General features: G+C 35.6%; 1 protein-coding gene across 1 annotated transcript in view; it reads right to left on the bottom strand.

Moving 5' to 3' along the window:
- The window catches only part of LOC138335669 (uncharacterized), a 188,929-nt gene that overhangs the window by 18,397 nt on the left and 144,997 nt on the right, over positions 1-25,535 (bottom strand). The window contains exons 123-140 of the mRNA XM_069284830.1: positions 24,641-24,749; positions 23,686-23,794; positions 23,213-23,418; positions 19,320-19,426; positions 18,332-18,487; positions 17,773-17,953; positions 16,322-16,509; positions 15,769-15,984; positions 15,232-15,346; positions 12,446-14,854; positions 9,871-10,086; positions 9,087-9,325; positions 8,263-8,355; positions 7,255-7,644; positions 5,648-5,724; positions 5,395-5,458; positions 4,871-5,071; positions 646-748 (exon numbers count right to left, since the gene is read on the bottom strand). Of these exons, the coding sequence (XP_069140931.1) occupies positions 646-748; positions 4,871-5,071; positions 5,395-5,458; positions 5,648-5,724; positions 7,255-7,644; positions 8,263-8,355; positions 9,087-9,325; positions 9,871-10,086; positions 12,446-14,854; positions 15,232-15,346; positions 15,769-15,984; positions 16,322-16,509; positions 17,773-17,953; positions 18,332-18,487; positions 19,320-19,426; positions 23,213-23,418; positions 23,686-23,794; positions 24,641-24,749 (5,179 nt within the window). The remainder of the gene's footprint in view (positions 1-645; positions 749-4,870; positions 5,072-5,394; positions 5,459-5,647; positions 5,725-7,254; positions 7,645-8,262; positions 8,356-9,086; positions 9,326-9,870; positions 10,087-12,445; positions 14,855-15,231; positions 15,347-15,768; positions 15,985-16,321; positions 16,510-17,772; positions 17,954-18,331; positions 18,488-19,319; positions 19,427-23,212; positions 23,419-23,685; positions 23,795-24,640; positions 24,750-25,535) is intronic.

The following is a 25,535-nucleotide window of genomic DNA, read 5'->3' on the forward strand; positions in this document are numbered from 1 at the left end:
TACCTCTACAATAAACATATCACCAAGGTTACCTCTACAATAAACATATCACCCTGGTTACCTCTACAATAAACATTTCACCAAGGTTACCTCTACAATAAACATATCACCATGGTTACCTCTACAATAAAGATATCACCCTGGTAACCACTAATTTTATAAACATATCACCCTGGTAACAACTAATATTATAAACATATCACCAAGGTTACCTCTACAATAAACATATCACCCTGGTTACCTCTACAATAAACATTTCACCAAGGTTACCTCTACAATAAACATATCACCCTGGTTACCTCTACAATAAACATATCACCCTGGTAACCACTAATTTTATAAACATATCACCCTGGTAACAACTAATATTATAAACATATCACCAAGGTTACCTCCACAATAAACATATCGCCCTGGTTACCTCTACAATAAACATATCACCCTGGTAACCACTAATTTTATAAACATATCACCCTGGTTACCTCTAGTATTATAAACATATAACCAAGGTTACCTCTACAATAAACATTTAACAATGGTTACACTTAATAGAAAGGTATCAAAATAGTAACCACTACTTTTACCACTACATTTAATGATATACCACCAAATTTTTTCCACTATGATAAATGGATACCATCTTACCATCAGTCTTATTCACATCAACTGCTGACGCTTCAATGTACACATTCATGTATTTTCCTTGGTCGTTCTGTAGGATCACTTTGGCACCCGTAGGTAGGAAGATCTGTAGAGAGAGAAACACCAGTAGTAACTATATATAGATACAATGGGGGGTAGGGAGCACCAGTTGGTAGGTAAATCTGTAGAGAGAAACTCCAGTAGTAACTATATATATCAATACAGTGAGGGGTGGGGGCACAAGTGGGTAGGTAGATCTGTAGAGAGAGAAACACCAGTAGTAACTATATATAGATACAATGGGGGGTAGGGAGCACCAGTTGGTAGGTAAATCTGTAGAGAGAAACTCCAGTAGTAACTATATATATCAATACAGTGAGGGGTGGGGGCACAAGTGGGTAGGTAGATCTGTAGAGAGAGAAACACCAGTAGTAACTAAATAAAGATACAATGAGGGGTAGGGAGCACCAGTTGGTAGGTGAATCTGTAGAGAGAGAAACTCCAGTAGTAACTATATATTGATACAGCGAGGGGTGGGGTCACCAGTGGGTAGGTAGATCTGTAGAGAGAGAAACTCCAGTAGTAACTATATATAGATACAGTGAGGGGTAGGGGGCACCAGTGGGTAGGTAGATCTGTAGAGAGAGAAACTCCAGTAGTAACTATATATAGATACAATGAGGGGTAGGGAGCACCAGTTGGTAGGTAAATCTGTAGAGAGAGAAACTTCAGTAGTAACTATATATTGATACAGTGAGGGGTGGGGGGCACCAGTGGGTAGGTAGATCTGTAGAGAGAGAAACTCCAGTAGTAACTATATATTGATACAGTACGGGGTGGGGGCACCAGTGGGTTAGATCTGTAGAGAGAGAAACACCAGTAGTAACTATATATAGATACAGTGAGGGATGGGGGGCACCAGTGGGTAGGTAGATCTGTAGAGAGAGAAACTCCAGTAGTAATTATATATAGATACAATGAGGGGTAGGGAGCACCAGTTGGTAGGTAAATCTGTAGAGAGAAACTCCAGTAGTAACTATATATATCGTACAGTGAGGGGTGGGGGCACCAGTAGGTAGGTAAATCTGTAGAGAGTGAAACACCAGTAGTAACTATATATAGATACAGTGAGGGGTAGGGGGCACCAGTGGGTAGGTAGATCTGTAGAGAGAAACACCAGTAGTAACTATATATAAAAATACAGTGAGGGGTAGGGGGCACCAGTGGGTAGGTAGATCTGTAGAGAGAAACTCCAGTAGTCACTATATATAGATACAATGAGGGGTGAGGGCACCAGTGGGTAGGTAGATCTGTGGAGAGAAACTCCAGTAGTAACTACAGTATAACTTGTCTAAACCGAACCCTGTATAAACCGGAAACTTGTCTATACCAATTAATTTGTTTGGTCCCTGCTTTCTTAATAAACTATAGTGCCCAAAACCTGCATAATCCGGAACCTGTCTACTCTGAAAACCGGAACTGCATAGGTAATGTAACTACACCTTTCTTTGTAAAAGTAACTTGGGCAAACCAGCAGCAATGTTTTCACAACATGGGACTGATCATGAGGCGCCTAAGGGGATTTACCTGTAACAGTATACTAAGGGCCAGATAGTGACAACTTTTCACTTTTCATTCAACGGTTTTGTTACATGTACATTGTATTTGTGAATACTTTTCACGGTCAATTCTAACACAAAAACATACACATAACTTCTGAGAGTTCATTTGAATGTAGCACACCGAGAGATTTAATGGATCGTACATGTACACCTCAGAAACCAAGAAAACGTAGGATGGAATTCTGTGTTCTAACATGTACATATGTGAGAATAAATGTTTGTGCTGTAATAAAAAAAATTCTTCTGATGATTCCGATGTCATCATATTGTAATAAGGTTATATCCTCTATAAACCGGACACCTGTATAAACCGAACAAATAGACTGGTCCCGTTCACATCCGGTTTAGACAAGTTATACTGTATATATAAAGATACAGAGTGGGGTTGGGGTACCAGTGGGTAGGTAGATCTGTAGAGAGAGAAACTCCAGTAGTAACTATATATAGATACAGTGAGGGGTAGGGGGCACCAGTGGGTAGGAAGATCTGTAGAGAGAGAAACTCCAGTAGTAACTATATATAGATACAGTGAGGGGTGGGGGGGGGGGCACCAGTGGGTAGGTAGATCTGTAGAGAGAGAAACTCCAGTAGTTACTATATATAGATACAGTGAGGGGTAGGGGGCACCAGTGGGTAGGAAGATCTGTAGAGAGAGACTCCAGTAGTAACTATATATAGATACAGTGAGGGGTAGTGGGCACCAGTGGGTAGGAAGATCTGTAGAGAGAGAAACTCCAGTGGTAACTATATATAGATACAGTGAGGGGTGGGGGGGGGGGCACCAGTGGGTAGGTAGATCTGTAGAGAGAGAAACTCCAGTAGTTACTATATATAGATACAGTGAGGGGTAGGGGGCACCAGTGGGTAGGAAGATCTGTAGAGAGAAACTCCAGTATATAGATACAATAAGGGGTAGGGGGCACCAGTGGGCAGGAAGATCTGTAGAGAAAGACTCCAGTAGTAACTATATATAGATACAGTGAGGGGTCGGGGCACCAGTGGGTAGGAAGATCTGTAGAGAGAGAAACTCCAGTAGTAACTATATATAGATACAGTGAGGGGTAGGGGGCACCAGTGGGTAGGTAAATCTATAGAGAGAGAAACACCAGTAGTAACTATATATAGATACAATGAGGGATGGGGGGCACCAGTGAGTAGGTAGATCTGTAGAGAGAAACTCCAGTAGTAACTATATATAGATACATTGAGGGATGGGGGGCACCAGTGGGTAGGTAGATCTGTAGAGAGAGAAACTCCAGTAGTAACTATATATAGATATAGTGAGGGGTGGGGGGCACCAGTGAGTAGGTAGATCTGTAGAGAGAGACTCCAGTAGTAACTATATATAGATACAATGAGGGGTAGGGAGCATCAGTTGGTAGGTTGGTAGGTGGGTAGATGCCGTGAACATTCAGAGAGGGGGGGTGCAATAGGGGGGGGGGCAATAGAGTTGAATGTCTATTGAGGAGTGGGGGGGGGGCAATAGGGTTGTATGTCTTTTGAGGAGGGGGGGGGGGGCAATAGGGTTGTATGTCTATTGAAGGAGGGGGGGGGGGCAATAGTGTTGTATGTCTATTGAGGAGGGCAGCAAAAGGGTTGTATGTCTATTGAGGAGGGGGGGCAATAGGGTTGTATGTTTTTTGAGGAGGGGGGGGGCAATAGGGTTGTATGTCTTTTGAGGAGGGCAGCAAAAGGGTTGTATGTTTATTTAGGAGGGCAGCAAAAGGGTTGTTGTCTATTGAGGAGGGGTGGGGTGGGGGCAATAGGGTTGTATATCTATTGAGGAGGGCAGCAATAGGTTTGTATGTCTATTGAGGAGGGCAGCAAAAGGGTTGTATGTCTATTTAGGAGGGCAGCAAAAGGGTTGTTGTCTATTGGGGGGGGGGGGTCAATAGGGTTGTTGTCTATTGAGGGGTGAATAGAGTTGTATGTCTATTGAGGGGGAGGGGAGCGTAAATAACCTTGACAAGATCTTTCAAAGAAAGTCACTCAGACTAATTCTTTTACATAACCAAAAAGCAAAATATGGCATAAATGTATTGTTTTACATTTCTTATGAAACATATAACATAAAATATTGACAAATTCCACGTCATTGATTAGAATTTTAATTGATACCTTTGTAATTACAAATGGTTGATCAATACGATTAAGCAAATACAATATGTACGCTGTACCCAAGTCAAAGTCATGCACGTTAAACAAATGAACTACATAACCACTGAGGAGGTGATAAAAGATTTTTTTAGGCAAGGCAATTCACCTAGTAAGGTAAACACACTGCTGTCAGAGCAATTTGAGCAGTTCTAGACAAAAGTTTGAACATTTCACAGGCATTTCACCACCATGGGCTTTTCTAGCATATCACAGTAAAACTGACTGATCTAATTTCTATAAGAACTGGGTTTTTCCGATATATGTACAAATTTTAATGTTCTCTTAGACTGAATTTCCCTTTAATTTCTGAGAGAAAATACCCCTTATATAACTATTCACAGTGAGTCACATTGACCTGATGTAGGGGGCTGATGAATTTCTAATAGGGAGATAACCAGTTTAGCTGAAAGGGAGATAATCAATTGTTTGTAAGAAGGGGAAATAATTACATCATATCTGTTTCCATCTTGTGCCTGATAAATCTTTGATCCCAGCGTCAACTCAGAGTTGATGAAAAGTCTTCGGTTGATTGGATAAGCTTGTAGTGTTCCTGGCAGACATTTGTCAACCTTAATGACGTCGTCCCCTGATCTTATTAACACTCCACAATTACATGTACCATCACCACACCTCACAAACAAGGCGCGCACCTAGACAGAAGACAAGGTGAATGAAATATTGGTGAGAATTGTGATGTATCAGTAGTTAACTGATGGTGAAATGATTACATTATAAATAAACAACATTCAAATGACAGGATAGACAGTAACAATATAATCATGACATTGTGGTTTTAAAAAGCTAGTGAAATGTTTACCTAACTTTGTTATTAGACAAAGAAATATAAAATAAAGTATGACAACTGAAATTAACTTTAAAACAGGATCTCGGTTCTAATTTGTAAAGATACTTATATATATTTATGTCAGTCTTATTTGAGTTATTGGTTGCTAAGTAACAAAATCAGACTCACCTCTATATTGTACTCAACATTCCTGTACATGATGAATTCTCCAGGCAAGAAGTTATCATACAACCTGTCATAGAAAAGTCAAAATTAACACCAAAATTATCATAAAACCATCTTACTACCATACCTCTGATAATTTACAGTAAAACTTCATTATAAAGAAGTCAGTCAGGACTTAATAAGAATTAATATATCAAGCTGTGGAAAGGAAATTTTCAAATTACACAATCCTGATAAAGGGTCAGGCAGTACTTACACTCCATCAAATGTGGCCATATGGGGATCGTTTTGGGAATGACAGAAGCCTGCATGGTCTGCATCCTTAATGATCACCTGTAATAGATCATCAGAGCATGAACGAGGATGTCAATATTCTTTCTTGACCAACGGTATCTAGACTACCCCTCTATAGACAAACTTACAGTGACATTTTTTAGTAGACTTTCACTGGTCTGATCCCCAACAATATCTAGACTACCCCTCTATAGACAAACTTACAGTGGCATTTTTTAGTAGACTTTCACTGGTCTGACCACCGACGTTATCTAGACTACCTCTCTATTGACAAACTTACTGTGACATTTTTCAGTAGACTTTCACTGGTCTGACCACCAACAGTATCTAGACTACCCCTCTATAGACAAACTTACAGTGACATTTTTTAGTAGACTTTCACTGGTCTGACCACCGACGGTATCTAGACCACCCCTCTATTGACAAACTTACTGTGACATTTTTCAGTAGACTTTCACTGGTCTGACCACCAACAGTATCTAGACTACCCCTCTATAGACAAACTTACTGTGACATTTTTCAGTAGACTTTCACTGGTCTGATCCCCATAGTATCTAGACTACCCCTCTATTGACAAACTTACTGTGACATTTTTCAGTAGACTTTCACTGGTCTGATCCCCATAGTATCTAGACTACCCCTCTATAGACAAACTTACAGTGACATTTTTCAGTAGACTTTCACTGGTCTGACCACCGACAGTATCTAGACTACCCCTCTATAGACAAACTTACAGTGACATTTTTCAGTAGACTTTCACTGGTCTGACCACCGACAGTATCTAGACTACCCCTCTATAGACAAACTTACTGTGACATTTTTTAGTAGACTTTCACTGGTCTGATCCCCATAGTATCTAGACTACCCCTCTATAGACAAACTTACTGTGACATTTTTCAGTAGACTTTCACTGGTCTGACCACCAACAGTATCTAGGCTACCCCTCTATAGACAAACTTACTGTGACATTTTTCAGTAGACTTTCACTGGTCTGATCCCCAACAGTATCTAGACTACCCCTCTATAGACAAACTTACTGTGACATTTTTCAGTAGACTTTCACTGGTCTGACCACCGACGGTATCTAGACTACCCCTCTATAGACAAACTTACTGTGACATTTTTCAGTAGACTTTCACTGGTCTGATCCCCAACAGTATCTTGACTACCCCTCTATAGACAAACTTACTGTGACATTTTTCAGTAGACTTTCACTGGTCTGATCCCCAACAGTATCTAGACTACCCCTCTATAGACAAACTTACTGTGACATTTTTCAGTAGACTTTCACTGGTCTGATCCCCAACAGTATCTTGACTACCCCTCTATAGACAAACTTACTGTGATATTTTTCAGTAGACTTTCACTGGTCTGATCCCCAACAGTATCTTGACTACCCCTCTATAGACAAACTTACTGTGACATTTTTCAGTAGACTTTCACTGGTCTGATCCCCAACAGTATCTTGACTACCCCTCTATAGACAAACTTACTGTGACATTTTTCAGTAGACTTTCACTGGTCTGATCCCCAACAGTATCTAGACTACCCCTCTATAGACAAACTTACTGTGACATTTTTCAGTAGACTTTCACTGGTCTGATCCCCAACGGTATCCACCATTACAATGTTCAGTGTTCTGTTTCTCTCTCCTGTTATCAAGTTGTCTATCACTGCTTTAATCCTCACAACAAAGTTTTGACTACTAGCGTCAGCGGTGGCTCCACAGGTTGCCAGGGTAGCATTTGCAGCAGTAGTTTGGATGGCCAGGTCTGGGATGACGGAACCATCTGTACATAGTCTCTGGTCGTTACCTCTAACCACTTCGGTCTTCATCTGTACGGTACAGCTTTGGCCATACTTCACAGCGCAGTAGTATTCAACCGTCTGGGTCAGCGAGATTGTTATTTCATACGACGGATCACCTTCTTGGACAGTTATAACGGCACCTTCATTTACCTGGAATAACATTTAAGTAATACTAAAGAAAGGACAAAGTACCTGAAGAAAAACCAACGGCCTACATTCTCAACTTTATCACTATAGTAACAGATCCTGATGGACAAACATAAGGTGTCAATGTGACAAAATGAATTAACTAAATCTTCCTAAAGTTTATCTTTCCTTCCGAAATAACGTTATGCACTAGTTACAGACCTCAGGAAAACGCCAAATTTAAACTTCCCTATTTTGATACAAAAAATGCGAAAATTTCCTGATGTCAAAATATCCCAATTTAACTCCATCCTGAAATTCCAAAATGGACTACAGTATTCCAACCTTTGAACTAGAAGAACCTAAATGTGTTTTCATGGGTAAATGGGTTAAAAACACTCACAAGAGGAACCAAAGCCTGAACTATAAATACTCGAAGGAGGTACCAAAACCTGAAAGAACTAAATTAACTTATGCAATGGCATTTATTTGATGTGAATTTTGTATATTTGTGTAGCTTTTTTGTATAAATGAAATTAAAACTGATTGAACAATATGTAAAGCTATACATAAGATGATTTGTGTAAATGTTAATTTTACTATTAACTTCACATCCGGCTACAAAAACAAAAACATATATACCGTTACTGTGAAGATAATACTATCACTGTTGAGTGGGGGACTCGCACCATTTCCACATCTGTCAGGGTTCCAAACAACAACAGCACACCGGATCTGTAATATACATCAATTTATCTCATTTCTGTATCCATTACATCTGATATTTTTGTGACTGATTAAAGAATACATTTATAATTTAATTTCATATGTTACACTAATTTCTATTGGTTAGATCTTTGAGGTTATTTTCCTATACCGAAAGCATTGTACATCAAGTATTATGACGTCATACATACAGAACGGTTTTGTGGGGAATTTTAAAAGTGGCACAGCCATTAGCCAATTTGAATTATTAGATAAGATATCAATGAGCAAACGAGTCAATTTGTTTTATTGTAAAAGTAAGTAAAATCACTGAAATTTATGTTTAATAAGTACCGGATTGATTGATTTAAATCAAATCATAAGTATTATTCTCAATATCTTTTGGGTATATAAAGTAATAGACAAAAAACAGGTGGACGCTTTCTGCTATTTTGTCTGACTTCATAAACCCAAAATATATTGAGAAAGCTTAAATATTTTGTAGAACTAAATCTACAGTAAAATTTTATAGTAATATTCAAAAATATGTCTGCAAGTTGTTATTCCTCACTTAACTTCTACTTGGCAAATGCAGCATAAAAATGAATCATCATATATAGTTGTTCTCAATTTTCTAATTATTCACCATTAATCATTACCGTCTTGATACAGAATCTGATCTTTTGGCTCAGACAGAACACAAAATAACTACCAACTATATACTTTAGTGTTGATTGGAGGACAACTGTTAGATAGCCTACCCCACTGGTCAGTAGAACTGTTGTATCAGTCAAGTCTATAGTCTCCAGTATATCATTTGTATCTCCGGCCGTCAGATTTACTGCTTTGGTTAGTGAGTCCCCAACATACCACCAGATGGCGTGCCGAGCTCCCTGCTCTGTTGACGTAGTAATCATACAGACAAAAGAAACCTTGCTGGTGGTGACCGTTTTTGTGAGGACTGGCTTTGTAGTGATAGCAGGGTAACTGTCTACATCACCTAATAAAAATAGATCAAATATTAGTACCAATTCTCACTTCTTAAAATAATTAAATGTTCTACCATTAAAAATCTTGTTCAAACAAAATGGAACTCAAACTTTATGGAGAACAAACAATTTATTTTACATAGAAGGGCATTCATAAATGGCCTCATTGTATTGTTACTAAAGGCAATGATGAATAAATCTTACCTGTACAGGACTATGTCACTATGGCGATTATGAATAAATCTTACCTGTACAGGACTATGTTACTATGGTGATGATGAGTAAATCTTACCTGTACAAGACTTTGTTACTATGGCGATGCTGAGTAAATCTTACCTGTACAGGACTATGTTACTATGGCGATGCTGAGTAAATCTTACCTGTACAGGACTATGTTACTATGGCGATGATGAGTAAATCTTACCTGTACAAAACTGTGTTACTATGGCGATGATGAGTAAATCTTACCTGTACAAGACTATGTTACTATTGCGATGATGAGTAAATCTTACCTGTACAAGACTATGTTACTATTGCGATGATAAGTAAATCTTACCTGTACAGGATGATGTTGTTGTTGTTTGAGTGGTTGTTGGCTCAGCTATCGTTGTTGTGGTTATTGGTTGAGCAGTAGTTGTTGATGTTGTCGGTTCTGCTGCTGTAGATGATGTTGACTGAGCAATTGTCGTCGTTGGTTCAGGTATTGTAGTGGTTGTTGTAGGCTGTCCTGTAGTTGTCGTGGTAGGCTGGGCTGTGGTTGTAATGGTTACTGCTGTTTTCCATAAAATGATTAAGAATTAGATATAATACAAACAAATGCTTTTATTTCTGTTACAAAACATAAAACAAGAGTAAAAAATAAACCTCATTATATCTGAGAGAAATCCATAGATTTCTTTTCAATATTATATATGTATAATGTATTTCAATTGTGTATTCATTAAAGATAACATAAAAATATCTTTAAACAAAACTGAAATGTTTGAGGTTTTTTTTTTAATATTTCCTTTTATCTCATGAAGTGTATTACAGTAATGATAGTCAAGAGAAGGAAAACAAAGTACAGGCAAAATAAAAATATATTAAAACAATAAAACATTAAACAAAAGAATTAGATTGGTTTAAAGATAATGAGATATATGTTAAGCATGTTGTAAAAAGCATGGCAACTAGTACCTATCAAAGGCATGTTGGAAAATACATTACAGAAAATCAAAATGGAAGTGTGTAAAACAACATTTGAAAAGTCAGTCTTGTTGTGTGGGAATCTCTAAAAGTTATAAATACATCAGCTTCATGTCTGATAACGGATATCACAAGTTAAGGAGAAAATCAAAATGTTTGCATAAAATAGCATCATACAACTCTAGTATGACGAGTGATGACATATCTTACATACTGTAGTGCTGTATGACACAAGACATTCATGTACACTTTGTTATTCTAAACTCTTATTTCTTACTATTTTTCTCTATTTACAGTAATACCAGAACACACAAACTGATCAGATCACAATGACAAATAAAACTTTTTAGTATCTATAAGACAATTTTTTTGTCTAAAACTTATAACATGAAATCCATAGAGGTGTCAATAACCGACCTTTCACCTTTGAAAAGTATTTCATAAGCAAGCTTTTCTGCTGAGACAAATGTGTGTGAAACTTAATTGGAAAACTTGAAATAAACTTAAAACGTTAACTTGCATTATTGAGCAGAAAGGAATTTTCTATTTTGGATAACAGTTTGCCTCACTGGTTTAAAGGAATTTCAGCCAACACTGGCTCTTGCACATTAAAAACAATTCTACCGTACTAATTTGTCAGCTACTTCTACAAGTAACACAAGAGATACGAGAGGGATATTGGCACTATCAAAGAATGATCTATGTCTGACAAATGACAGACAGATCTTTTCTCCCCTTTTCAAACTTTAACAATCACAATCCAAGGTGGCGGCCTATTGGCCATCTTGATGACCGATCGGTCCTATAGTGCAATATGCACAACTAGAGCACTTGAGGGACCTACATATGAAATTTTAGACAGATTCCTTCAGTACTTTCAGAGAAATATAGCGGTAACAAACTTCAACTACCAAAATCCAAGATGGCTGGCTGGCAGTCGTCTTGTTGACCGATTGGTCCCAAAATGAAATATGCACAACAAGGGCCCTAGGGGAACCTACATATCAAATGTGAAAAAAGATCCCTTTAGTTCTTTCTGAGATGGTGGGCTAATAAAAATTTATGTTTTCTGTAACACATTATAATTCTTTAAATAACTTAATAATGTGACTAGACTTACCTTTAAAATACCACAAAATCACAAGTTAGCAATTAAAAAAGAAAGCAAAACAAAAATCGCAAAACAGATATGGCAAATACAGAATATATGAACAAATAGCTGCAATATTGTAGCTCAAAAGACTTTAGACAAAAAATGTTGTCATTTGTAGAGCTACAATTGGTGCCTATTACTGCTAATGGAGCAAAGTAATGATTATACAAACCATTATAAAACGTTTGTATGAATTTTATCTTACTTGTTTATATCACTTACCTACAAGGCAATAAAACTGTACCATATTTTTTTACATAAACATATGAAGGTCTTCATATTATACGACACTTACAAGACAAGTAAACAAATTGTGAACTTGACACTGTTTAAGCCATACGGTAGATATTAAGAATGGTCATTTTGGACAAAAATAATATATTAATGCATGTATACGCTTAAAATAATTTGAAACCTACAAAAAAGGATCGAAAATTGTGCTTGAGTCATTTTCTGAGGCAGTGCTCCACTAGGACACATAGGCACCATTTCGTACTCAACAGAAAGGTATAGTAGGCCAGGTACGTATATTCATTCCAATAAACAACAGGCATCAAAAATTGCAAAGCTAAATTTCTTGCGATAAAAAAAGGTGATGCTAGGCACAAAACTTTCCATGTAGTTGTTTGAACCACCTAACTGTTGGGCGTGCCGGGGATGTAGGTAGTGTGTAATGGAGATGTAAAATTAGGGAAAGGAATACATATAGTTATAAAACAGGGGAGCTCTACAGACTATCAATATTGAAATTATAAAACAGGGGAGCTCTACAGACTATCAATACTGAAGTTACCACTGTGGGTCCGCTCTGACGTGGCACCAATGGAAGGCATCTCGGCTGTACTGCCCGGTAACACAGTGGTAGTCATGGGAGATAAAGTGGTAGATTTTGAAGTGGAAGTGGTTACCATGGGGACAGTGGCTGTGGATAACTCAGAGGAGGTGGGCTTTGTATTGGTTGTAATTACTGTAGGGACAGATGTGGGTGCCTTAGTAGATGTAGTGGTACTACCAGGAAGTGGAGTAGAAGTGGTAGTGGTTACCATAGGGACAGAGGAAGTAGTATTATCAAGAAGTGGAGTAGAAGTGGTAGTGGTTACCATAGGGACAGAGGAAGTAGTATTATCAGGAAGTGGAGTAGAAGTGGTAGTGGTTACCATAGGGACAGAGGAAGTAGTATTATCAGGAAGTGGAGTAGAAGTGGTAGTGGTTACCAAAAGGACAGAGGAAGTAGTATTATCAGGAAGTGGAGTAGAAGTGGTAGTGGTTACCATAAGGACAGAGGAAGTAGTATTATCAGGAAGTGGAGTAGAAGTGGTAGTGGCTACCATTGGGACAGAGGGAGTAGTATTATGGGGAAGTGGAGTAGAAGTGGTAGTGGTTACCATAGGGACGGAGGAAGTAGTATTATCAGGAAGTGGAGTAGAAGTGGTAGTGGTTATCATAGGGACAGAGGAAGTAGTATTATCAGGAAGTGGAGAAGAAGTGATAGTGGTTACCATTGGGACAGAGGAAGAAGTATTATCAGGAAGTGGAGAAGAAGTGGTAGTGGTTACCATTGGGACAGAGGAAGTAGTATTATCAGGAAGTGGAGTAGAAGTGGTAGTGGTTATCATAGGGACAGAGGAAGTAGTATTATCAGGAAGTGGAGTAGAAGTGGTAGTGGTTACCATAGGGAGAGAGGAAGTAGTATTATCAGGAAGTGGAGTAGAAGTGGTAGTGGTTACCATAGGGAGAGAGGAAGTAGTATTATCAGGAAGTGAAGTAGAAGTGGTTACCAAATGCGTAGAAGTTGTGGTGGCTTTATTAGAAGTGGTGCTACTTTCAGAAGTGATACTTGATACCATTTGACCTGAAGTTGTGATATTTGAAGTAACATCGGTGACTGATTGAGTTATATTGATTACTTTAATAGATGTGAAAGCTTCAGTAGTTAAAGTTGGTGCAGTGGTTACATTTAACATATTTCCAGTGGTTATATCTATTGACTTTCCAGTGGTACCTTTGGTTGAGGTCGAGGTAATGACCTCGGGAGTAGTAGAGGTCAAAGAAGGTTGAGTGGTCGTGGTCATAACTTGTTCAGTAGTAGTAGTTGAAGGCAGTTTGGTGGTTGAGGTCATAACCTCAGAAGTAGTAGAAGTCAAAGGCTGCTGAGTGGTTGAGGTTGTAACCTCGATAGTTGTAGAGGTCATAGGTGGCTGGGTTGTCGAGGTCGTAACCTCGGGAGTGGTAGAGGTCATAGGTGGCTGGGTGGTCGAGGTCGTAACCTCGGGAGTGGTAGAGGTCATTGGCAGCTGGGTGGTAGAGGTCGTAACCTCAGGAGTGGTCGTTGTTGTTGGGGAGCCAGTTGAAGAAGTAGAAATCTCTGCAGTAGTAGAAGCTGAAAAAGTTTCAGTAGAAGATGTTGTACCTCTATCAGTGGTAGTTGTGGTAGCCGGTCCAGTGGTAGTTGTAGTAACCGATTCAGTTGTTGTAGATACTGGTTCAGTTGTCGTAGTTACTGGTTCAGTTGTCGTAGTTACTGGTTCAGTTGTCGTAGTTACTGGTTCAGTAGTAGTGGTCATGGCTTCAGTTGTTGTCTCAACATCCAGAACAGAAGCAATTTCTTTAGGTGCCTCAGTTATATCCCAGCCTTCGATGACAATGTTAGCATACACATTGCTTGAGAAGCCAATATACAGATTTGTTACTCTAGTTACTGTAACAGTTCGTGTGATAAATTGTGTTGTTGAGGCAACAACAGCTCCATCGAAGTACAATGACAGTCCTGTTTGTATACTCCACGAAAACTCTATATTCACAAAAAGGTTGACCTGTAGCTGTGTAGTGTAAACCGTCCACTGAGCTGTCGCCGTGGATACTGTCAAATACAGACGACTGTGTCGATAGTACATAGCCACACCATAGCCGTCAGGCTGATCCCCACCAAAGTTCAGGATGTACATGTTTTCTATGAAAGTGATGACCTTGAGATTGAATCCCATGGTCAAGCCAAGTCCACATGTAGTCAGATCAGTTATACAGGTACCTAACTGACCACTGAGGTCAATATACTGACTCACTCCGTCCAGTTGTATAGCATCACCATTTAGTCCAGGAACAAACATGGGATTTCCAAACAAAGTGAAGGAGGCCGACGATGTGACAAGAATGTTAACGTTGATAGAGATGAAGAAGAAGGACACGACCGTTACATCTGTCCCTGATAAAGAAACAAAAATATATAAAACAACATAGAGAAATAGAGCATATTCTTATTATAGTGGCATCTTTGTGACATAACTAAACAATTCTTTCTACTTTTAATTATCAGGGAATAGATATTGTTCATTATAGATATCATATGGTCTTTGTGTATTGTACCTATAGCATTGAAATTTATAACAAACACCTAATATTGATATCTTAAGCAAATACAGCAAGGTATTTTTGAAAATAATGTTGAGTAGACATATTTTCCTGGAACGTTCCTCCCATATTGCTGATTGATTATACTGCTATTAGGATTCAATATTGAATAAAAGTAAACACATTTGATAACAATGACCAAATATTAATCTGAAAATAAAATCGACTTACGTGAAATGGCCGACCAGGAAGTGCTACTGAGTGTAGCATTACAAATTTCCAATGGAGATACAGGATTGAAAAATCCACTGCCATAGCAATCATTTCCAATGAAGCAGACATTTGTCTGAAAAAAACAACAGCAGAAATAAAATAATAACAAGTTCAGCCATTTAAGAAGACATAATTTTCTTTGTGTATTTAATATTAATCTAAACAATTATTTTTTGCAATTGTATGGTATAACAATTATATGATAATTATTTAACATTTTTCTCATATTTTTATCCTACATCTCATCAGATTTCAATGTCTATATATATATATATATACTGATTTCTTCTTCTCCCTGAAATTATCTCTCATTATTACTATTTAACTAAGTCTTATGCTGGAATGTTGCATAAAGTAAAATACTACTGCTTAGATTCTAGAATATCTAAAGAAAATCTAAAAGAGATTTCATTTCATGTCTTGTTTACTGAATTGGATAGGGATCCCTTCTTTGATAAAGAAAAGAAAACAAAGTACACAAGTTCCATAACTTACTCTTTCCTGGCATCCATTTTCATTACACTCATAGCAGATGGGGTTAAAGGTCACAAAGAGGACTGCGGTAGTGATGACAACATTCTCTCCAGCGTTACTAATGGTGATATTAAATGACCCAGCGTCAGGGAGGTCACATATCACCTGTTCACTGCTCACATAGGTGGCGCTAACAGTCACAGTGTCACCAATGGCCACATATGTTGTCGTCGTTTTCTTAAAACATATTTAAATCAATTTTTAAAATTGTTTCTTTCATGTTGTTGGCTAATTACACCACAAGCATCTATTTTACCCACAGCCAAGCCTATGATTACCAGAGTGACACAATCTTGCAGTAATTTTACATACAGTATAGTTCTTAGCCTTTACCAACTTTTTCATAATGTGTATAGAGAATTTTTCCTGTAAAAGGCTTGTCTACAACATGGATACAAAATAAATGTTGCTGTATATTTATATCTATGTTTCCATGATAAGTAAAACAACAAAAGTTCAAAATAATTTAACTTTCCATGTGATGTCTGAACCTCTAGTATAATATATGACTAACCTCAACTCTCTGTAAGATACAGACAAGGTCAGTGCCCTGTATAAAACCTTGTCCTGTGATGGTAACTTGTTGACAAGGGAAGCGTGTGATGTCACAGAAAGGTTCAGGGAGAAGGTCCACAGCCGGTACATCCTCCACAAAGATAGAACAATCGTCTCCAGCAAAGCCGGTGGCACAATCGCATACCCCTACAAAATAAATTTTTTATCTGTGTCACACTTGCAAACCTCTACAATATAAAATTTTTATCAGTGTCACAACTCACATACTTCTTGAAAACAAAAGGCCCAGAGGGCATGTATCGTTCATACATTTTGGACACCAAGCAATGTAAAAGTAATGTGTTTATATAATTTCCTCAAGGATGGTCACACAAGGTAAAACTTACCCTCTACACACTGTCTGTTACTGCTGCAGAGACCAGGACACAGTGAGTCAATAATTAGCTGGTCACACAAGGTAAAACTTACCCTGTACACACTGTCCGTTACTGCTGCAGAGACCAGGACACAGTGAGTCAATAATTAGCTGGTCACACAAGGTAAAACTTACACCCTACACACTGTAGGTTACTGCTGCAGAGACCAGGACACAGAGTCAATAATTAGCTGGTCACCCAAAGTAAAACTTACACTCTACACACTGTCCGTTACTGCTGCAGTGACCAGGACACAGCGAGTCAATAATTAGCTGGTCACACAAAGTAAAACTTACACCCTACACACTGTAGGTTACTGCTGCAGAGACCAAGACACAGTGAGTCAATAATTAGCTGGTCACACAAAGTAAAACTTACACTCTACACACTGTAGGTTACTGCTGCAGAGACCAGGACACAGTGAGTCAATAATTAGCTGGTCCCACAAAGTAAAACTTACACTCTACACACTGTAGGCTACTGCTGCAGAGACCAGGACACAGTGAGTCAATAATTAGCTGGTCACACAAGTAAAACTTACACCCTACACACTGTAGGTTTCTGCTGCAGAGACCAGGACACAGTGAGTCAATAATTAGCTAGTCACACAAAGTAAAACTTACACCCTACACACTGTAGGTTACTGCTGCAGAGACCAAGACACAGTGTGTCAATAATTAGCTAGTCACACAAAGTAAAACTTACACCCTACACACTGTAGGTTACTGCTGCAGAGACCAAGACACAGTGAGTCAATAATTAGCTGGTCACACAAGGTAAAACTTACACCCTACACACTGTCCGTTACTGCTGCAGAGACCAGGACACAGCGTGTCAATAATTAGCTAGTCACACAAAGTAAAACTTACACCCTACACACTGTAGGTTACTGCTGCAGAGACCAAGACACAGTGAGTCAATAATTAGCTGGTCACACAAGGTAAAACTTACACTCTACACACTGCAGGTTACTGCTGCAGAGGCCAAGATACAATGATTCAATAATTAGCTGGTCACACAAGGTAAAACTTACCTTCTTCACATTGTCCGTTACCGCTGCAGAGACCAGGACACAGTGATTCGATAACCAACGGATTTGGTCCGGGGATCCCACCTACAGTGATCCAGAGATCAACATTAACTTCCATCTGTATCCTACACAACTGGAGGATGGAGGCGAGAGCTTCTGCTGCCCAGTCAACGTCATCCATAATCTATATATAGATACATGGACAGTTTTAGTCAATAAGGATCTATTTATAGCTTTTAAATAGATTGCAAATTAATCTCTGCCTTGTAATGTTGATGCCAATGACATAAGGATCCAGGAACTTGTTGATGACGGATTGCAGACAAGATAGTATGAGAAGTAATGAAAGAAGGACACATTACACACACAATAAACCCCTTCCTATGGTAAGGGACTAATGATATTGCTATTTTTATGGCAATAACCAGGTTTGCCTTCATAAATATTTGTTCTTTAAATAATCTCCTATACGGAGTTCAAATTTCAACAGAAATGCTCATTGTATCATGAAGAAAACATAAGTTTTTAATTTGTGATGTTTTGGGAAGTGTCAGTATAATACCTTGAGATCAACAACACAGGAATCAAGTGACATAGTGAATCCAATATCTGGGACATCCTTACAGCCCTGGAACGCTGCTGTCGCCTCGATATACGTCTTACAGCTACGTATGGCATCAACCTCTGTCAGGCCGTTCGGGGTCGGCCATCCAAATTCCTGAAATTACAGAATCAACCTCCATTATTACACTGAGGGTAGGCCATTCCAAAACACTCACTCATTAATGATATGTAAAAGTGAATGATATCACTTACAGGTGAGATGTAAAAGTGAATAATATTACTTACAGGTGAGATGTAAAAGTGAATGATATTACTTACAGGTGAGATGTAAAAGTGAATGGTATTACTTACAGGTGAGATGTAAAAGTGACTAATATTACTTACAGGTGAGATGTAAAAGTGAATGGTATTACTTACAGGTGAGATCTAAAAGTGAATGGTATTACTTACAGGTGAGATGTAAAAGTGAATGATATTACTTACAGGTGAGATGTAAAAGTGACTGATATTACTTACAGGTGAGATCTAAAAGTGAATAATATTACTTACAGGTGAGATGTAAAAGTGAATGGTATTACTTACAGGTGAAATGTAAAAGTTAATGATATTACTTACAGGTGAGATGTAAAAGTGAATGATATTACTTACAGGTGAGATGTAAAAGTGAATGATATTACTTACAGATGAGATGTAAAAGTAAATGATATGACTTACAGGTGAGATGTAAAAGTGACTAATATTACTTACAGGTGAGAAGGTGAGATGTAAAAGTGAATGATATTACTTACAGATGAGATGTAAAAGTGACTAATATTACTTACAGGTGAGATGTAAAAGTGAATGATATTACTTACAGATGAGATGTAAAAGTGACTAATATCACTTACAGGTGAGATGTAAAAGTGACTAATATTACTTACAGGTGAGATGTAAAAGTGAATGATATTACTTACAGATGAGATGTAAAAGTTAATGATATTACTTACAGGTGAGATGTAGGTGAGGTTGAACTGGAACAGAAGTGGAGGCTCTGTAGAGAAACACTTGGTAGGGGGTCTGGCGTCCACCATTAACACGGAGGTCATGTCTTCCCCTGTCAAATACATGTACATAGACCAATGTCAACTGTTAACAATACATTTCATTGTAATCAATAGATGTCTTTATTACAACATGTTCATGAATGATAACTATATTCCCAAAGTCAAACAATAGCATTACATTTGAAGTTCATGAATGATAACTATATTCCCAAAGTCAAACAATAGCATTACATTTTGAAGTTTTCAAGACCATTCTAATTCTTTTCATAAAACATTAAGCCATGTAAACTATCAGCATTGCATTTTAAAAGTGTTTTTATTTTTATCAAATAATGTATTCCTTATTCATCAACATATACACAATGACTATAAACAATACATTTTACATATACACAATGACAATACATTTTACATATACACAATGACTATAAACAATACATTTTACATATACACAATGACTATAAACAATACATTTTACATATACACAATGACTATAAACAATACATTTTACATATACACAATGACTATAAACAATACATTTTACATATACACAATGACTATAAACAATACATTTTACATATACACAATGACTATAAACAATACATTTTACATATACACAATGACAATACATTTTACATATACACAATGACTATAAACAATACATTTTACATATACACAATGACTATAAACAATACATTTTACATATACACAATGACTATAAACAATACATTTTACATATACACAATGACTATAAACAATACATTTTACATATACACAATGACTATAAACAATACATTTTACATATACACAATGACAATACATTTTACATATACACAATGACTATAAACAATACATTTTACATATACACAATGACAATACATTTTACATATACACAATGACAATACATTTTACATATACACAATGACAATACATTTTACATATACACAATGACAATACATTTTACATATACACAATGACTATAAACAATACATTTTACATATACACAATGACTATAAACAATACATTTTACATATACACAATGACAATACATTTTACATATACACAATGACTATAAACAATACATTTTACATATACACAATGACAATACATTTTACATATACACAATGACTATAAACAATACATTTTACATATACACAATGACTATAAACAATACATTTTACATATACACAATGACAATACATTTTACATATACACAATGACTATAAACAATACATTTTACATATACGCAATGACTATAAACAATACATTTTTACATATACACAATGACAATACATTTTACATATACACAATGACAATACATTTTTACATATACACAATGACAATACATTTTACATATACACAATGACAATACATTTTACATAACACAATGACAATAAACAATACATTTTACATATACACAATGACAATAAACAATACATTTTACATATACACAATGACAATAAACAATACATTTTACATATACACAATGACTATAAACAATACATTTTACATATACACAATGACTATAAACAATACATTTTACATATACACAATGACAATAAACAATACATTTTACATATACACAATGACTATAAACAATACATTTTACATATACACAATGACTAAAAACAATACATTTTACATATACACAATGACTAAAACAATACATTTTACATATACACAATGACTAAAACAATACATTTTACATATACACAATGACTAAAAACAATACATTTTACATATACAAATGACAATAAACAATACATTTTACATATACATAATGACAATAAACAATACATTTTACATATACACAATGACTATAAACAATACATTTTACATATACACAATGACTAAAAACAATACATTTTACATATACACAATGACTATAAACAATACATTTTACATATACACAATGACAATACATTTTACATATACACAATGACAATACATTTTACATATACACGATGACAATACATTTTACATATACACAATGACTATAAACAATACATTTTACATATACACAATGACAATACATTTTACATATACACAATGACTATAAACAATACATTTTACATATACGCAATGACTATAAACAATACATTTTACATATACACAATGACAATACATTTTACATATACACAATGACAATACATTTTACATATACACAATGACATACATTTTACATAAACAATGACAATACATTTTACATAAACACAATGACAATAAACAATACATTTTACATATACACAATGACAAAAAACAATACATTTTACATATACACAATGACTAAAAACAATACATTTTACATATACACAATGACTATAAAACAATACATTTTACATATACACAATGACTATAAACAATACATTTTACATATACACAATGACAATAAACAATACATTTTACATATACACAATGACTATAAACAATACATTTTACATATACACAATGACAATAAACAATACATTTTACATATACACAATGACTATAAACAATACATTTTACATATACACAATGACTATAAACAATACATTTTACATATACATATACACAATGACTATAAACAATACATTTTACATATACATAATGACTATAAACAATACATTTTACATATACACAATGACAATAAACAATACATTTTACATATACACAATGACTATAAACAATACATTTTACATATACACAATGACTAAAAACAATACATTTTACATATACACAATGACTATAAACAATACATTTTACATATACACATGACATACATTTTACATATACACAATGACAATACATTACATATACACAATGACAATACATTTTACATATACACAATGACTATAAACAATACATTTTACATATACACAATGACTATAAACAATACATTTTACATATACACAATGACTATAAACAATACATTTTACATATACACAATGACTATAAACAATACATTTTACATATACACAATGACTATAAACAATACTTTACTATACAATGACACATCTACTTACACAATGACTATAAACAATACATTTACATATACACAATGACTATAAACAATACATTTTACATATACACAATGACTATAAACAATACATTTTACATATACACAATGACTATAAACAATACATTTTACATATACACAATGACTATAAACAATACATTTTACATATACACAATGACTATAAACAATACATTTTACATATACACAATGACTATAAACAATACATTTTACATATACACAATGACAATAAACAATACATTTTACATATACCACAATGACTATAAACAATACATTTTACATATACACAATGACTATAAACAATACATTTTACATATACACAATGACTATAAACAATACATTTTACATATACACAATGACTATAAACAATACATTTTACATATACACAATGACTATAAACAATACATTTTACATATACACAATGACTATAAACAATACATTTTACATATACACAATGACTATAAACAATACATTTTCAGGGTATTAATCTTATTTCTCAGTCAGCATTATTAATCCTTACAAAACTTGTATCCATATGGCTTAGGTGCTGAGAAACGGATTAGTCTGTAATGTTGTGGTTACCCTTGTGATGTTGATCTTTACAAAACTTGTATGGCTTAGATACTGAGAAATGGGCTAGTCTGTAATGTTGTGGTTACCCTTGTGATGACATTGTTGGCTTTCTGAGTGAATTGTTCACCATCTGCAGCTATAAGATTTCATCTGACCATTACCCCTTAAGGTTCATTGGGCTTAAACAATTCTGAAATAGCATTTATGGCTTATCTGCAGGCTATTTGCGATATATTTGAATATGACTTACCATATCGAGACTTTTTCTTCTTCTTTTGTGTTTCATCTGTAATATGCTCTAAAGACAGAGGTTGATTACAAGATAAAAGATCAAGGTTGTTGGTACAGGTCATGGCAGTGATGTCACAATCACAGTACGTCTCCATGGTAACGGGTGGCGGTACATCATCAGGACAGATTCCATTATATAGAGTTTCTATTCCCATCTCTGTGACTCTGTCAGTACAAAACACAAACCCTCATCACCATAGCATGTAGTAACAGCTTAACACGTACTGAACACTTCAACAAATGTTAAAATATTACAACATAATGAGAATGTCAAACTGAAATTAAGAGACCAAGTGGCCTAATCATCTTTGCTTTTTTGGAGAAAAAGTGTCTGTTCAATGTAACAAGAGTTTACTCAAACCTTTGACATATTCCAGTTATTTGCAATGTGCGATATGCATTACTGATTTATTCATACCAAAATTAACATACCTCCAGCTTCTCGAGAAATCTGTCGGGCGTTTTTCTGTGCCAAAATACTCGGTCCCATCCGGCATTATAAGATCATTGTTAGAATCATCATCAAAATTTCCACAAAGACCTGGTAAACAAATTGATGCATTTAAAATATTATATAACAGAGTAAACAAGAGGCCCATGGGCCTTAACGGTCACCTGAGTTCAGATACAGAATGAAACAAAGACATGCATATAAACACTATATATTTGCCCATCAGGCCCTTGAAGTCAGTCAGTGATTTCATAAATGACGAGTATTTGATTCTACAAGTTCCAGAATTTCAGAAGAAGATTTTTGAATGATCAAATAATACCTCAAAAATGTGTTTCCCTATATAAAACTAAAGTAAACTAAACCCCCTCCCCAGGGGGAAACCTGAGACCCCAGGGTCATATAATTCACAATTTTTAAGCAGAACAAAAAGGGTACCAGATTTTGCCTTGTCAGAGCAAAGAGGGTTTACAGATTTTGCCCATCAAAGCATAAAGGGTTGAAGATGATTTTGTATTCATTTTGCTCTAAAAAATCACTATCAATGAATATAGCTTGGAAGGACTTAAAAAACAAGAGCTGTTGGAGAACAGCAAAGCTCGCCTATTCAGAAGAAGTTGATGTTCAAGTATTTTTACTATTTAAACATGGAAATATGACAAATTAACAGACTCAAAAACCCCTAAAGGGCCCCAAATTGGTGTAATTATCACGTTCAGCATCCATACACATTAGGAAAATAAAATCATAAACATTTATGATGACTTAAGCTTAAACAATTGACAAAACAGAAACTTGCTCAAAAACTTAAATGTGAAATGGGACGCCAACGCTGACGCCGACGCAGGGGTGACAACATTAGCTCCCCCTATTCTTCGAATAGGCGAGCTAAAAATTTGTTTTAAGATAAGTCCCATGAGGTATAAATGAGCTAACCTTCAGCATTGCCAAAGTCGATTCCAGCAGCCTTGTAGTAAATGTTGATAAATTCCTTCTGTTTGCCTGCAATCTTTACTGTAACATACCCTCCAGTAGGTAACACCACCTGGGGAAATATATAACATATTATTGCTCCACAAATCTTGTATTTTAAACAGAATTGTACATATCATTGCTCCACAAATCTTGTATTTTAAACAGAATTGTACATATCATTGCTCCACAAATCTTGTATTTTAAACAGAATTGTACATATCATTGCTCTAAAAATCTTGTATTTTAAACAGAATTGTACATATCATTGCTCCACAAATCTTGTATTTTAAACAGAATTGTACATATCATTGCTCCACAAATCTTGTATTTTAAACAGAATTGTACATATCATTGCTCCACAAATCTTGTATTTTAAACAGAATTGTACATATCATTACTCTAAAAATCTTGTATTTTAAACAGAATTGTACATATCATTACTCCACAAATCTTGTATTTTAAACAGAATTGTACATATCATTGCTCTAAAAATTTGTATTTTAAACAGAATCGTACATATTATTGCTCCACAAATCTTGTATTTTAAACAGAATTGTACATATCATTGCTCCACAAATCTTGTATTTTAAACAGAATTGTACATATCATTGCTCTCCACAAATCTTGTATTTTAAACAGAATTGTACATATCATTACTCTAAAAATCTTGTATTTTAAACAGAATTGTACATATCATTACTCCACAAATCTTGTATTTTAAACAGAATTGTACATATCATTGCTCTAAAAATCTTGTATTTTAAACAGAATTGTACATATCATTGCTCTAAAAATCTTGTATTTTAAACAGAATTGTACATATAATTGCTCCACAAATCTTGTATTTTAAACAGAA

The sequence above is a fragment of the Argopecten irradians genome, chromosome 11, assembly GCF_041381155.1.
Source record: "Argopecten irradians isolate NY chromosome 11, Ai_NY, whole genome shotgun sequence".
Taxonomy (NCBI): Eukaryota; Metazoa; Mollusca; class Bivalvia; order Pectinida; family Pectinidae; genus Argopecten; species Argopecten irradians.